The 15,124-nt window shown below is 46.5% G+C and overlaps 2 protein-coding genes across 3 annotated transcripts in view; one reads left to right on the top strand and one right to left on the bottom strand.

Moving 5' to 3' along the window:
* LOC146185731 (uncharacterized) overlaps nucleotides 1-15,124 on the bottom strand; it is a 624,411-nt gene that overhangs the window by 449,349 nt on the left and 159,938 nt on the right. For both annotated transcript variants that reach the window (XM_084606656.1, XM_084606657.1), the window contains exon 2: nucleotides 12,774-12,870. The gene's annotated coding sequence lies outside the window, so the exon portion shown is untranslated. The remainder of the gene's footprint in view (nucleotides 1-12,773; nucleotides 12,871-15,124) is intronic.
* The window catches only part of LOC146185732 (hemicentin-2-like), a 182,347-nt gene that overhangs the window by 161,196 nt on the left and 6,027 nt on the right, over nucleotides 1-15,124 (top strand). The window contains exons 6-15 of the mRNA XM_084606658.1: nucleotides 1,715-1,987; nucleotides 2,747-3,013; nucleotides 4,621-4,971; nucleotides 7,141-7,395; nucleotides 9,315-9,581; nucleotides 10,250-10,381; nucleotides 10,855-10,888; nucleotides 11,421-11,527; nucleotides 12,413-12,466; nucleotides 14,441-14,607. Coding sequence (XP_084462784.1) covers nucleotides 1,715-1,987; nucleotides 2,747-3,013; nucleotides 4,621-4,971; nucleotides 7,141-7,395; nucleotides 9,315-9,581; nucleotides 10,250-10,381; nucleotides 10,855-10,888; nucleotides 11,421-11,527; nucleotides 12,413-12,466; nucleotides 14,441-14,607 — 1,907 coding nt within the window. The remainder of the gene's footprint in view (nucleotides 1-1,714; nucleotides 1,988-2,746; nucleotides 3,014-4,620; nucleotides 4,972-7,140; nucleotides 7,396-9,314; nucleotides 9,582-10,249; nucleotides 10,382-10,854; nucleotides 10,889-11,420; nucleotides 11,528-12,412; nucleotides 12,467-14,440; nucleotides 14,608-15,124) is intronic.

Below are 15,124 nucleotides of genomic sequence, written 5' to 3' on the forward strand. Positions count from 1 at the left end.
AATCGTTGCCGTATCGCTCTTGCAGTTCGCTGTTAGCTTCAACTGATCTCGCTTGCTAATCTACAAAGGCTGCCTCCGAGACGTGGGTGTGAGAAACGCTAATTGCTGGCACGCAATTTCGCACGCCTGCGAGTCCGGGGCTTGATTGCGGCAGCTAACGGTTTTCCTGCTGCCGTATGGAAATGAGAAGTCGTGCGAGCCGCTTACATTGGACACTTCTTTTGTGATGACGATATCCCCGAAGGAGCTTCTAACTTCGCAAATTAAAAACTCGCTCCTTATTAAAATAAAGTATGAAAAAAAAAAAACGACAGTGATACTATTCTACTGTTTTTTTTCGGCCAGTCGGCAGCTTAAATTAGAAACTTAATCAGCTTCAAACTTTGCTATTCTAAATGCTGTTTTTCTTATTAGCTTGCAGGAGGCTGTGCAATCTTCGCGTGAATAACTGTACGAGGACAGAGTGAATGGCGAGGTTCGCGATTGTCATCGTAAACCAGGGAGTCAATTTGAAGATTCTAAATATTGAAATCAGCTTTAACTGAATCGCTTTGAGGCGCTAAGGGTCATAAACCAAACCAAACCTATGCTCGCATAGTAGGCAGCAGTAAGAAAAAGTGCATGCATTCCCCGTTCGAAAAAAAAAAAAAAAAAAAAGAACGGAAAAGAAAGATGCGATGTCGGTGAGGCTGTTGTGAAAAAGTCACAAGCATCATGAGACCACGTGACATGATTAAGTTGGGAACCACTGAATCCCGAGTTGGTACAGATTTACCACTACGGAGCGGCGCACACGGATGACGAACAAGGAAAGGACAGACAGCAAGGCACTCACTATCATTTGAAATTGGAACGGAAAACAGCACTTGCAGGCCATTGCGAACCTACTTTTTGAAAAAAAAAAAAAGTGTGAGCCAATTAATGTAGGTAGAACACAACTGCATACTTTCGTTTCTCTTTTAGTTCTTGGTTAAGGGTAGCTACCTGACCTTTCCTGGCACGTTCCAACAAACTTTAGCTCGCCGAAGTCAAGGCGGAGAGTGGAAACCCGGTGGTTATCCATCTTGCTATCGATTTTAAAGCTACGTTCAATGGACAAACCTAAGCTTATGTAACCACAGTAGACCGCTTCACAAGTTTAGAGCGACCAGACCTGCAGTGTAGTCTCGGAAGGGTTTTGCTGCCGGGTTCGTAAGCCTAGCGCACGTGATGCTGGCGAAAACTCAACCGTCCAGGAAATGCGTCATTGTCTTTCGGGACTTCAAGCGTAAAGGCCAAACACATTGCATGTTTCTTGCCGGCAATCTCCAGTCGAACCGTCATAACACCTCGCAATGTTTTCAAGATTGTGGGAATCCAGTTTATAAATTTGCCACCATTGTCTCATAGCACCTACTCTTCTCTCCTAACTCCCCAAGAACCCAAACAGCGGCCGAGAGCCATCCCTTCCTTTCAATAAAGGCTTCATTCATTCATTCATTCATTCATTCATTCATTCATTCATTCATTCATTCATTCATTCATTCATTCATTCATTCATTCATTCATTCATTCTCTCTCTCTCTCTACACGGACTAAGCTGCCAGAAAGTTACTTTTGTTTGTATGTGAACCGAATCTGAACGATTTATGAAAACTAAATAGTCATCATTCGTGAAATCTGAATGGTCAAAATTGACGCGCGAGTACTGTTCGCGTTTTGGCACTGCACGCAGACGTTCCCACCGTGGCGGCGGTGGTGTCGCCTCCGTTCCTGGAAGAGGGGCCCGGCACCCGCGTGACGCTCTCGTGCAACGTGCTCGAGGGGAACCCGGGCCAGCTGCGCCGCGTGCGCTGGCACCGGGACGGCGAGCTTCTCAACGAGAGCACCGAGCGAGTGGTCGTCTGGGCGGACGTGATGCGCAACGCCACGGGCAACTACTCCTGCCAGGGCGAGAACGACGCCGGCTGGGGGCCCGTGTCCGAGACCCAGGAGCTCGCCGTCTATTGTGAGTAGCGAACTCGATGCCCGAACTGCAAAAGCTGCTGTTTGCTGTGAAGATCGAGTTAGGCAATTTCTTTCACAGTTCGGGTCTGTCATCGTTCTAGTACACTTATAACATAGTTTAAAGCATCTGAGCCAACTTATCATTCCGCGAGTGGTCTCAGGAACTAACACTTCGAAAAGCGTCTTAATTTTCTCCTAGGTGGATACAGAAAGATCTTGAGGTAGCTAGATACTCGTGATTGAGGAATGTTTTTGCTTATAAAGCGCAAAATGTCAACATGTGTCAATATTTTTTGTTGGAATCTTTTTGTTAGCGGTAAAGACACGGACACAAAGAGCACAATACACAAGGGACACCCGCTAGCTGGTGTCCCTTGCGTATCGTGTTCTTTGTATCCGTATTTTTACCGCTAACAAAATGATTCCAACAAGAAATTGCCAACTAGCCCAGCTTGAAGTTTTAATGTGTCAATATGTGTCGGCTTACCTGTAACGGATCAGTCCTGTCGCAAGGGTAGCTTTTATCTCGGGTCCACCTGTTATTGCTTCTATAACTCCGCGATAACCATCACTCAGAAGTAGAGACATCTCTTCCAGCGCTAGTCCGCTACCGATTTTTACCGGGTAGTTTTCATTCACTGTCTAGTAGCATATGCGCTCAGGAGAGGGTATGGATTGAGCCTAATTCAATTTAGTGTTCAGTCGCGCAATGAAATGCTCGCCCCTTTTGACGGCACTGCGTATACTCCCTCCCTCTCAGATCCTCCCGGCCCCGCGAGCGTTGTGCACGCCAGCGAGTACGCCGTGAAGGGCAAGACGACGACTCTGAGCTGCGTGGTGGAGGACCCGGGCCTGCCACCGGCCACGCACTACCGCTGGGAGTTCGAGGGCGAGCTCATCGTCACGGCGACCGAGTCCGAGCTTGTGACGCCGCCCGGCAGCCTGGCGTCGCGCGGGCGCTACTCGTGCGCCGCCGTCAACGACGTCGGCGCCGGACCCAGCGGAGACTACGAACTGCCTGTGCTCGGTAAGGCAATGCGACACAGGCCACTTCGCATTAGTTCAGGCTGGACTAGTTTGCTACGCGGAATAGCAATGGGAACAAAGGGTTATTAAGTAATAGGACGAGTTAAACGGAAGCAGGTAGGTTAAGCACAACGACATCAGTAATGCGTCAGCGAAATATCGTCGGGAGCAGAGGACAGAAAAGAAAATGGATGAAACAACCAGTAGACCAGCTGCTTTGCCACTTTCCTTCGGAAGAACGAAAATTATAATAGCCGAGTAGAAAAAAAAATTACACAACTAATGTTCTGTAAATCTATAGCAATTTTGTGTAGTTCCGTAGTATTTTCTCTAGACTGTAGTCCTGTAGTTTGTTTTGATTGTTACACAAAATTCTGATGTTACTACAAAAATTTCGAGTTTCACATTATCACTGTCAAGAACTGCAAGAAAATTCGTTTGTCACAGGACAAAATTTTTCTGCAGTTTTTACCCGTCTGGGTATGATGATGATGATGATGACGATGATGGCGATTATTAATGCCGACAAGGAATTTTTACCCACAGATCGCTGTGGTACAAAGTGTTTCGTTCTATTGAGAGCGGTGTCAGATACCACTTTCCCGAACATTTCAAGCCGGATAAGTCTGGCACAAGCCTGACAGAAAGCTTGCTCTCATTGCAGCACATATAGGTATACGAGGAGGCACTGGAGGTCAATAACCGTACCTAGCACATATGAAGCGGATGCTGAAGCCATTAGGCAGCTTTTCCTGCATATACGAGGAACGGGATATACGACCCAAACCCGGACAAAAGAAAAAAAAAAAAAAACCGGAGGGAAAGATCAGTTTGAACAGATCCACGTAGGCAATGTTTTAGGAACGGAACTTTTCGCAGGCCATAGGTTTGCCCTATAACAATAATTATATCCGCAGGTGATCCCCTGAAACGCTTGTAGTTTTATGCTATTTATTGCTAAAACCGCACCGCATTGGTTTTCTGAGCCAGTCTTAACCACTCGTTACGAGCGCCATGACAACCTCTAAAAACAATTATTTGGTACAGGTATAAAAAAGTTCGAGCCTACTCATAAATAATGTTCTTAATTGCTGCGCAATTAGAATTAATGTCCAAAAATGCATACGTACTTCAACATCTGAAGCTGTCTGTTTTTCATTGTCTAGCTGTCATACAGCGTAAATAGTAGCTATAGGTATTTTCGTGTGTTTGCCACAAGCAGTTTTGTACAAACAAAATCGGTCACGAACATCACGAAGGGCTTTTAAATGACCTTCACAGTGTAGAGACAGAGGCAACGGCAAAATGGTCAGTTCATGCAGCCGATCATCGAAGGAAGCTCTTGACTCCACCGTCGTTACTCCGAAATTAATCTCTTTCTTTTCGCCGCGGAGACAACATGAAAGGCTGCGCCCACGAAGCTCATTTCTATTTCCGTTTCGCTGGGCTTTGTTCACCTCAGGGTCCACTTACTCCGATCAAGTATTGAATGAAGCAAATATATGAACCAACAAAAAGAGCGAACGGGCCACTGTACACACACGCCTGGGGGCGATGCGAGGTTAGATTCGCCAGTCGATGATGTGGCACGTATTCTCTCGCACGCAGCGCCGCCGTCATTCATCGACCAGCTGCCCAGCGAACACGGGGCGCTGCAGAACTCGACAGACGTGAGCCTGTCGTGCCGCGTCGAGTGCGAGCCGACCTGCGTGATCGAGTGGTTGCGCGCGGGCGAGAGCATCGACTACAGCCCGCAGTTCAGCATCCAAAGCACGCCGCACCCGGAGGAGCCGGCCGAGAACCGCTTCGCCTCCGTGGTGAGCACGCTCAAGTTCGACATGACGCAGTGGCCCGGCGGCGTGCTCGACCGGAACCTGGACAACACCACTTTCACGTGCCGCTCGAGCGGCAACCTGGTTGGACGCGCCGTCTCCTCCACCACGCACTTCGAGGTCGAGTGTGAGTTGCCCTTACTTCCCCACTTGCCTCCACCACACAGCCGCCCGCCGCATGATGCGGCGACGCGGTCACTTTGCCCGATCGATAAAAGCTACTGCGGCGTTCTTGCGAGAGCACTAACATTAAGCTTTATTGTGCACTGTGGATGCGAGCACAATACATTTGGATATTTTGAACACTGACGTGCATGATATTTGAGCCCATCAGTGTTCAAAGCACGGCTATTGCACCACGCCTCTTCATTTGAAAACACCCGTGTGGTTTTCTCTAGAACACATTAATTTATATTGAAACGTTACCACTTCTTATAGGGCATATATGAGAAATGGAACTCGATACGGGAAGTGATATAGCCTATGGGCCCCATTTTGCGTAGCTATAAGCACTGCATCGGGGCACGTGGGCCCGTGCCATATCGGAAACTTATGATATGGACCTTATGGGGCTTAAGGTTAATATGCTCTGTATGCCTCGTATGTTCTTATCGTATGTTGATATGGTTCGTATATGACCCATATGCGAAAAAGAACTCAGGTTAAATTAACTCCACCAGGATCACCTAGTAGGTCAACTGTCGTATTATGGTGGGAATCTACATCATCGTTTTGTTCATATGTAAACAATAAAGAACCCTGTAACCACGACGCGTGTACCGATCGGTGGTTCGTTCCACTATGTGTTTGTCCGCCTCTAAATGCTCAGTGTCAAGGGTATTATCGTCGCCGCTCCTCCATTAGCTGCATATGAAGATACATGGCGTATTAGGTAGGAAATAAATGAGCCAAATATTTGTACAGCGAACCCGACCGCGGCGGCTGCGTTTCGATGGAGGCGAAACGAAGAGGCGTCGTGTGCTGTGCGATGTCAGCGCACGTTAAAGATCCCCAGGTGGTCGAAATTACTCCGTAGACCTCCACTACGGCTCCTCTTTCTCTCTTTCCACTTTCATTCCCACCTTCCTCCCTTTCCCTACGGCGCGGTTCGGGTGTCCACAGAGCAAGTGTGACAGTTATTGCGCCTTTCCCTTCCTGTGAACCAATTTAATTTAATTAATTAAACATTGTGATTGTCCTGTCAGGATGGCATGGCAGCCAAAATTAAGAAATTATGATAATCTCTGATGTTTTCTTCACAAAAGATTCTGAATAGAGAATCAGGACAACGATGACATCTCCTGATAACCTTTGGAGGAACCGCACAATAAGCTGGATAGGACTGCGGTGTTTACACTCCAGAAAAACACTCCTAAGTGTGGCAATGCGCTATTTCATTAGAAAAGAGAAAACGCGCATGTGCTCAGTGCTTGACGGGGCTTAATCATTAATGTGCTCGGCTCCGAAACATAATGGCTGTGGTTTTAAACCTTGCTTTGACGCAATTATTTCATGGTTTTATTTTCTAAAGTGTCAGTCTTTTACATGCATAATCATGCGTTACCTTGTGAATAGGTACCATATGGCCACGGCTTCCATTTTTCTTATTATATATGCATCCCAGTCATCCAAATCTTTATATGACCCATTTAACTATATCCTCATTTGACCCATATTACCGAGGTCACCCATATCCTGATTTAATTCATGTTACCTGTATAACCAATGTACACCCATGATTGGGTCTTCCATTCGCGGACTTTCAATGCCCGAGTTCACATCTATATACCTACATCCATTTTCACGCCTGTCACGTTCAGGTATTAAGCCTTTGCAGGCTGATAGTGCAAAATCCAGAAGCACACATAGTGACTGAATCTGAAACTATGCATGTGAGATGCACTGTCATCTAAGGTCACTGCAGCGCGTATTTCATCCGAAAATTATCGCCTTTTTGTTAACATCAACTTTGCTTTGGGACTGGTAACTTATACTTCATCAAATTTGTGATCAGAATGCCTTATCCGGTCACATGTGCAGCAAGAAGCGTGGAGGCTATCATCAGCTATCATGTGGCTGGCATGAATGTCAATATGTCATGATGCATGTTAAAAGATTCAGGAACTCACAGGGGTGAACAGCACGAATTTGAACTATACATCATTACCTCTACTTTGCACATTCATGGATTTTAGTTAAACCAGAACAATTAATTAATATATGCTAGAATGTAGAAAAAATATATTTCCATCAAAATGTTTTTTAATGCTTTTGTTTTGCGTTTTTGTAAGCGCAGATCCTCCGGAGGACATCGAGGTGTCCGAATCTCACCTTCTGGTCTACGAGGGAAACGTGGCCGAGCAGATCAGCTGCAGCGCTACCTCAAAGCCGTCCAGTGAATACATGTGGATGTACAACGATCAAGTCATATCTGACAGCCCCTTGCTCTTCATGAACTACAGCTTGGCCAGGGAGCGTACTGGAAACTACACTTGCGTCGCCAGCAACCGGCATGGCTCGGCTTCTGCCAACACCTACATTGACGTCATCTGTGAGTAGTGCCTGTTCAAGTCCAAAGGAAGCCGTTTTCTTCACATTTTGCTAAATCGAATATCGGTCTTGCGGATAGCAACAAAAGTGGTAGAAAATAAACTTGCTTGCGTTCGTCAGTGCCATGTTTCAAAGCATATGTTCATACCTTTAATCCTTTCCTTCATTATTTTCTTTAATATATTATTTATCTATATCTCTTATTTTTATTTATTATTATATTTATATTATTTATTCTATTTATGCAATTAAATTCAAGATGTCAGCCGCGGTAGGAACTGAATATTTATTCATTTATTTTGAAATTTCAGACCATTGTGTTTCCCATAGAAGCTCCATGGAGACTTGCACACGAGCAATGTTGAAGAATTTACAAACACATACTTCCTTGTTTACTTCATTGTTCAAAATAACTGGTACTGGCAAATGTTTTTGTAGCCTTTGTGCGAAACGATTCCAGGCCGCTGTGCGCTCTGCAAATGTACTGTTTGCCATGAGCCACAACCACTGTTGCTTATAAAGCTCTAAAGATGACTGATAGTTTGTTAGACGCACACAGACGGAAACATGAAGCGACTATATGGGCTCATCAACACAGTCTTAAATTGCTCTTTAGTTTATTTCTTTTGTAGCAAGCTCATTCGGGAACGTCGTCGTACGTGTCTAGATAATGTCCGTCTTCTTCTCCACAATGACGCGTTCTGAAAAAAGAGTCATCCTGGCGACTCGGGTAGACGAACGCATTACGGGTTCGTAGAACGGCTTAAGGCGCTGCACCTGCACTTTCTCCGGCCGCAGCCGCGGAGATCGGAAGATGTGGTGAGCAGCTCAGAAATGTAGTTCACAGGGCAAGAGCGCTTGAGGACGAGGCAGAGATCATGGTACTTGGAGATAATTTTTGTTGGGAAGCCGGGAGCGCAGAATGAAACCCACAGCCACTTGAGTGAGCCGGACACGAAAAGCGGTGCAAGCTGATCGGCGCCATGGCAATATTTTTGGTACCACTGAGAATCTGTCGTGGGTGACCGGGCGATCTTGCGGCCCTCTTCGGCGTGCTTAGTAGCTTCAGTCACTGTGGTACATTCAGATGCATCAAGGTGATAGGGGACAACACAGTAATGGAGGTGGGGCAGTCGACCAGCGGGGACACCGGGGCGGCCTGTTAATGTAAGTCTTCAGCCATAGGAGCCGCCTGCAGCGTGCGGAAGTGAAGCTGCAGAGCGATGAAAAACTTTACAGCACAAAATAGACGTTGACACAAGCATAGGAACAAACATGATAGGACAGGGGCAAGCTTGTTCCTTACGCTTGTGTCCAAATCTCTTTTGTGCTCCGAATTTTTTCACCATCGATTGCAATGAACTAGCCCAAACAACCGTGCCTTTGCTCCAGGTTGGGACACTAATATCAAGCCGCATGTCTACTATATGTAGTAGCAGGTTTATTCCGTGACGTCGAAATCACCGGGAGCAGCGGTGCGAAACAGTCCAAATTTAGCCAGGTCCAGGATCTCGCCCTGAAGTATGATGATGACGATATCCTGTCGTAATTGTACAGACCCATGGCGGGGTATTGGTCAGGGTGCATTGCAGACCTAAAACGGTCATGGACAAGGGGTGGAGTAGGTGGACAATTTTGAAAGATAACATATGCGGCTTTTTCTAAGGATTCCCGTATTCATCGTAAGCGTCTAGAGAATGTCCGTCTTCGCACTTAATTTATAATGAGTAGATTGCATTGATTACACCAATGAGGCTCGCCAAACTTTCTGTGAGGCCTATCTGGTCGCTCTGTAAGAACACTGAATCTCTCGGCTAGTTTTTTTGGCAAGCTGCAATACCGGACGTTATTTTCTTGGCGTCCATGATGGTTTTCTTTTTGCCGACGGGCCAAGTCTCTCACTGCAAATCTACTCTGCAGACCCGCCATCGTGCGTGCTGTACACGAGCAAGAACTCGGATGGCCAGGTGACGCTCATATGCGAGGTGGATGCCAACCCGCCCCAGGTGAACATCAGCTGGATGCTGGGAAACGAGACGCTCGAGCGGAACATCTACTCAGAAGGATTGCGCAGCATCTACACGGTGCCAGACTCGACGGCGCCCGAGTACTACGGCCTCTACCTCTGCCAGCCGAACAATTCCCTAGGAGCCGCGGAATGCGAATACCGCGTGAATGGGCCCGGCGGTAAGCCCTCTTATTCCACCTCTTAGCCGCCGTGAAGCATCTTGTTAGTAAACGCAAGCTAAGGCCACGAGAAAAAAAGTTGATACGAAAATCTGAAATTGTAGTTCGTAAGAAGCTTGTCGATTGCAGATTCACAGTTGGAGGTTGCACCAATTTTTCTCAACTGACTTCGCTATTTGCCATGTTTTTGTAGTTCGTAAGAAGCTTGTCGATTGCAGATTCACAGTTGGAGGTTGCACCAATTTTTCTCAACTGACTTCGCTATTTGCCATGTTTTGCGACCAGTTGCAGACCTCTGACACCGCGCTTCTTGAAAGCGCTAGTTGCTGGAATTCTGGCAGGACCTGCTCTTTTTTCTTTTTTCGTTTCAACGAATATGCTGCTAGGATCAATATGAATAGTGAAACTTCACCTATGACAGCGCGGTTTGGTTTGTAGAATACTCTCATATTTGATCCTGAGGAGGACTGTAGAACTTATTGTGGACGCCCATGCATGGCACTTTTCAAAACTCTTCCAAAAAAGAATTTGGACACCGACAAACTTGCAATATTTTAGGAGTGACGCGTATTGCAGTTGCACATCGTGTTTTCTAGTCGTCCATATCTGGCTTTGGATAAGCCTGTTTTAATTAAAAGTCGGTTTTATTTCATCTCTTTCGATTTCAGATGCCTACAATCATGTCTACCTAGACGATGAGCAAGTCATGATGATTACGGGCATTGCAGGACTCATCGTTTTAATTTTTATCATTATTATAGTTGTTCTCGTCCTCATAATGAAGAGGAGGAGGCGGAGAGGCAAGTACTGTACACTGCATGCGCTTTGCTTGACATTTAGGGCGGGCGCAGGCTTTTCGTCTCGTCACCAACATTGGCATCGTAACGCCAAAACGACGTGATCAGAGTCCATTCATATTTCAGAGATTTACAAACCTGTCGTTTTAACTCACCATTTGTGCATGCCTGGTACTTGACTACCTTTGATACGGCTTAAAAATACCACTCTAATGAATGACTTATTGTTATTGCTTTCTGCCAAACTGTTTGCTCTCAATTAGCATTTTGCATTATGCTTGTATGTATGCTTATTTAGCAATTTCTGTCAGTTATCGATTTCGGAAAAGTTTTAGGTATAGAACCCAAAGCTGCTCTGCGTGAACTGGGCGTAACTGTTGCTACTCGTAAACTCATCGCTTATTATGAAGATGACCAGTGGTTGGAGCACGGTAAGTCATAACCTTGGAATCATATGCCATGTGTGCTCCTTACAGCTGGGCCAAAGGAAGCAATCGAGGATCGGCAAACGTAAGTACATAAATGACTAAACCAACTAATTTTTCTTTCCAATCATAATCAGCCAGCCACCGTTGTAATTTTTAGTCGCCATTACCCTGAAAATTCGCACTAACAACCCCGGGCTGTCACTGTTTCTGATGTTGCATGGCTTGCACGAGGAAGTTCCTTCCTGCCGTTGGTTATCCTGCTTTACTTGCAATTAATGATATGATTCTGCAGCCTGAATACAAGATTAAATGTATTAGCTTGAACTGCTAGCTATGCCCTCTGCCATTTTCTTTTTTATATGCTAACAGAGTATAGCAACAGTGGAAGATACTTGTTTCGGCCTATAGGTCTAAAAAATTTTCGCACGAATCTCCCGTAGTTGTAATACACTGAAAAAAAAAAAAATGTTTCGTTTGATATTGCGCGCTTCACGCTGATGGTTGTTCGCTCGCTCTGAAGTAATTGGAAGACATAGTGGTCAGGGTGTAGTCTGCTGGCATCTAAGCAAGATGTCTTTTACAAGCCCGTCTGACCATGCTAATCTCTGCCATAGACCGGAAGGACGCCTAAGCCTCAGTGAAGATTTGAGCATCCACAAGGCTGGCTTCCACCCACCCTATCTGCAGAACGGTAGCAGCAGTGATATCACAGGAAACTCAGGTAGATGTCTTCAGCATCGTGCTCGTAGACAATTTTGTGCTTCGGTATGCGTGTCGTTGTCACAGCTGTGAATATTTTGCAGCACACTTTGTTTGCAGGATTATCGGCACATTAGATGAAAGCGCTTTTTGATCCGTTTTTGGTCTGTTATTGAAACAATGATTACATTTAATAAAATATTATGATATAAATTTGATCATATAATTGATTTTCATCGGACATAAAAGTGCTTTCCCATCGAAAGTAGACAAAAGCATGTCTAGATTTCACACGTATTTAAACTGTGCAATATACCTTTACCGTATGCACTTCCCAGTCCTGACTGGAATGCGCCATCTACCAGATATTTTGCATTGGCTAAAACTAATAAAACACCCTGCACATTTTTACTACTTTGCTGGCCTAAATTTGTGCTTAAATGACTTGCTAGTACCCATGAATCTGTCACACTGCATGGCGTTACTGCTTCGCTGTCTTTTTCCAATTTTTGCATGCCGCTCGCCTGTCTGTAATAACTAAATGTGGATTTCGTCCGCGTGGCGAAGCCGGGACATGCGTTGACAATTCCATTATAAGCATAACTATGTTCACCAGAAATATCATTATGACGTTTCCTGAAAGCATACTACAAGGCCTCTGCTCACCCGCAGTCTCTGCAGCGACAAAATTTAAATAGCCGCCAAGTTTTGTGTTCCTTGCACGCGTTTCCTACTCTGAACCTGCTCTCCGTGCGATGGTCTAAGCTTGACTCCTGTGCCAACTGTTTCCACTTCCTTGCTGTTCCCGTTCTCTCGTAACCCTTTCCTTCTCACTTGATATCCTACTGTGTAACACGCACGCCCAGCATGCGTCTGACGATGGCACCACCACTCCCTCTGCACACAGTGATCGCATTCAAGCGAGTTGACGAGGCCAGAAGGAAAAGAAGAACCGTCTCAGGTGAGACTCATTCACCGATGTCAACGTCACGGCTCGGACGAGTCGTCTTTCACGCAGAGCAGCCTTGGTGTCTCTACTGATAGAAAATGAAATTTTGTGATGCTATCTCTCGGGTACTTATAAAGCACCCGCTACTTACATGCACTGCCTAGCGTCTTCTATCTCTTCTCTCGCCACTGCTTTCACTGCACTAACCTCGAAGTATCTGTTTTCGCGTCCTTTAAAAAGATTCACGATGCGGTTTCTATGCTTGTTTTCGCGTCGCTCAGAACAAATACAAGAGTTTCAAAAGGGCTGATTCACTCACTGTGGGTCACCATGACTTCATCTGCATAACGTTGTCTGTAAAAGTATGGCCATTGAGTCGAGATATGAAGGGAATGCCCAATTGTTCCATGTTTGCGCTGAAAAAACAAACAAACAAGATGTGCAAAGTTTTGAGGACCACTTCTGTATCTCAAAGACGAAAGTTACCGTTGTGAAAGAAAGATACTCTGGGTTGACATTGAGCAAATCACTAATACAATGGCTGAGAGTCGGAATTTAACGAACAGGAAAAGCAACACAACAATGGCAAACGCCTCCCGTGACATTCTTCGGCATATATCACATGATATTAAACAATCGGATTGCACGTCTGACACCGCGGCGCAGCTACTTTTATGCGATTGTTTGAGAAGTATTAGGGCGAAAGGGTTAAAAGGCGTCGTTATCTAGAAACTCTGGCTTGGGCGTTGTGAACGTAAATGTAGTAGCTGCTAATTAGTACGTTTGATACAATAGAGGCAAGAATTAAGCGATCAGTTGTTAAGCGAATACCAAATTTCATGTAGGAATACGGTGATCCGCAAGAGGGCCGCAAACGGCAGTCAACAGACGCATTTAGAATACCGAGTACCATGTTACAGTCAGCGTTACCGGAGTACCGGGAGTCCACTCATCGCCGGTGCGCGCGCTCTGGTTGGTCCCGAAGGGGCAGACCACTAGCAAGTACCTGGCGCCATCTGGTGCTCTCAAGGTCATCCTCCGTACTTCCGTAGCGGTAACGGTAACGCGGTACACGCAATGCTACAAGCGCCTATTACAGCTGTCGATCCATACCGCTAATGCGAAAGCATTATACGTCCAATCAATAGAAAACCTGGCGACGTTCGTCGGCATCCGTGCCCGAGAGATGGCTGAAAAAAAGAACACCATCAGCAGCTGACCAGCAAGAAAAACGATAGGGAAGGAATAACGTCAACAAGAAGCCCCATGGCACTACGGTGCATCATTTAGATGCATCCAGACCCATTCACGACCGAGGCCATCGCCACTTCAGGCAGTCCTATACATACTTTACGCCTATACTCGCCACTGGCCGATCTCTACTTGGCGCCAGCTTTCCCGACATTCGTATCAGAATTGTAAACGCCGTTGCGGGTGCTGCGACATATAATACGACATATATATGCACGCGATTGCATGCCATCGAACCGCGGCTCTCAAACACACACCCACCCACCCACTTACACGCACACGCACACGCACGCGCGCGCGCGCGCACCGAATACACTACCAGAAGAAAGCAATTAAATGCATGATGAAAGCCCCACTGGAAAAGATTTCACCCTCTGAATGCTTTAGCAATCACACACGCAGGCTGTCTTGAGTGTCCCTGCTAAAAGTTTTATTGGTGCACAGTTTCGAGGTAAAGATGGTGATGATAATTATTGAACTGGTCTACTAAGTTGCTCGCTCCTTCCGACAGCAGGTGAAGATTACTAAACGCTTGATGCCTTAACTAGAGCTAAGTATTCCCGCCCTCGCTTCGCACAGTGCCTCTCGCTTCGCACAGTGCCAGTGTTGAACTGTCAGAGCGAGTACTGCACATACGCGGCAAGAAATCCAGTCATGATAGCGACGCAGCTACCGCGTAAGAGCTATACAAGCAAATACGATAAATTGTCGCCCAATGTTTGTTTGCTTGTGTAGATCTCAACAGCCCAGTGAAGTCCAAGTCGAAGGCCGGAGCCGAGCCGGTGTACCAGAACGTCGAAGGCAAGACGGAAAACGGGCCTCCGCCTCTTGGAAACAGTGAGCCCGAAAACAGGGCCACCTACGAGAACATGCCTTTCCATCCCCAGAGGAACTCCAAGGGGGTAAGGTGGCTCCGCCGTGTTGCTCTGACGCTCGCGCCCAGCACGCATAGCGCTCGAGTCAAACTCTTCTCTGCCGCCGGCACACGCGCGCAGAGGAAAAACTCGCGCTGCGCGGCAATCGACTCTCTTCGCGGCCCAGCAGTCAGGGACGCTAATGAGCTTAACCCGCTCGCTAGAAGAGCTGCAGTGGTTCACCAGCGTGTGCTCCGAGAGGTAGTCATTACAGAGGGTTTTGTTGCCGCTTCGCAAGGGCGACCTCTCGACCCCGCCCTACAGCCTTGCTGTCCCGTGCCGTCATTTCGTGTGCTAATTGTGTTCTCCCAACCCTAACTACTCGTTGTTGTCGTAGCCACTTTACAGTAAGCATGAATGCGTGGCCTTCTAACGAAATGGTGTGCACTTGTGCAAACTGACCGCGTCTAACGGGCGCTCTTCCCCCTTGACCTGACATCCCCTGAGTCGTAAATATTAAGCGTTTCATTGCTGGCAAGAACTCGCGAGCAAACGCAGCGGCCAA

Source organism: Amblyomma maculatum, chromosome 6 (genome assembly GCF_055883805.1).
Source record: "Amblyomma maculatum isolate TAMU_Amacu chromosome 6, ASM5588380v1, whole genome shotgun sequence".
Classification (NCBI taxonomy): domain Eukaryota; kingdom Metazoa; phylum Arthropoda; class Arachnida; order Ixodida; family Ixodidae; genus Amblyomma; species Amblyomma maculatum.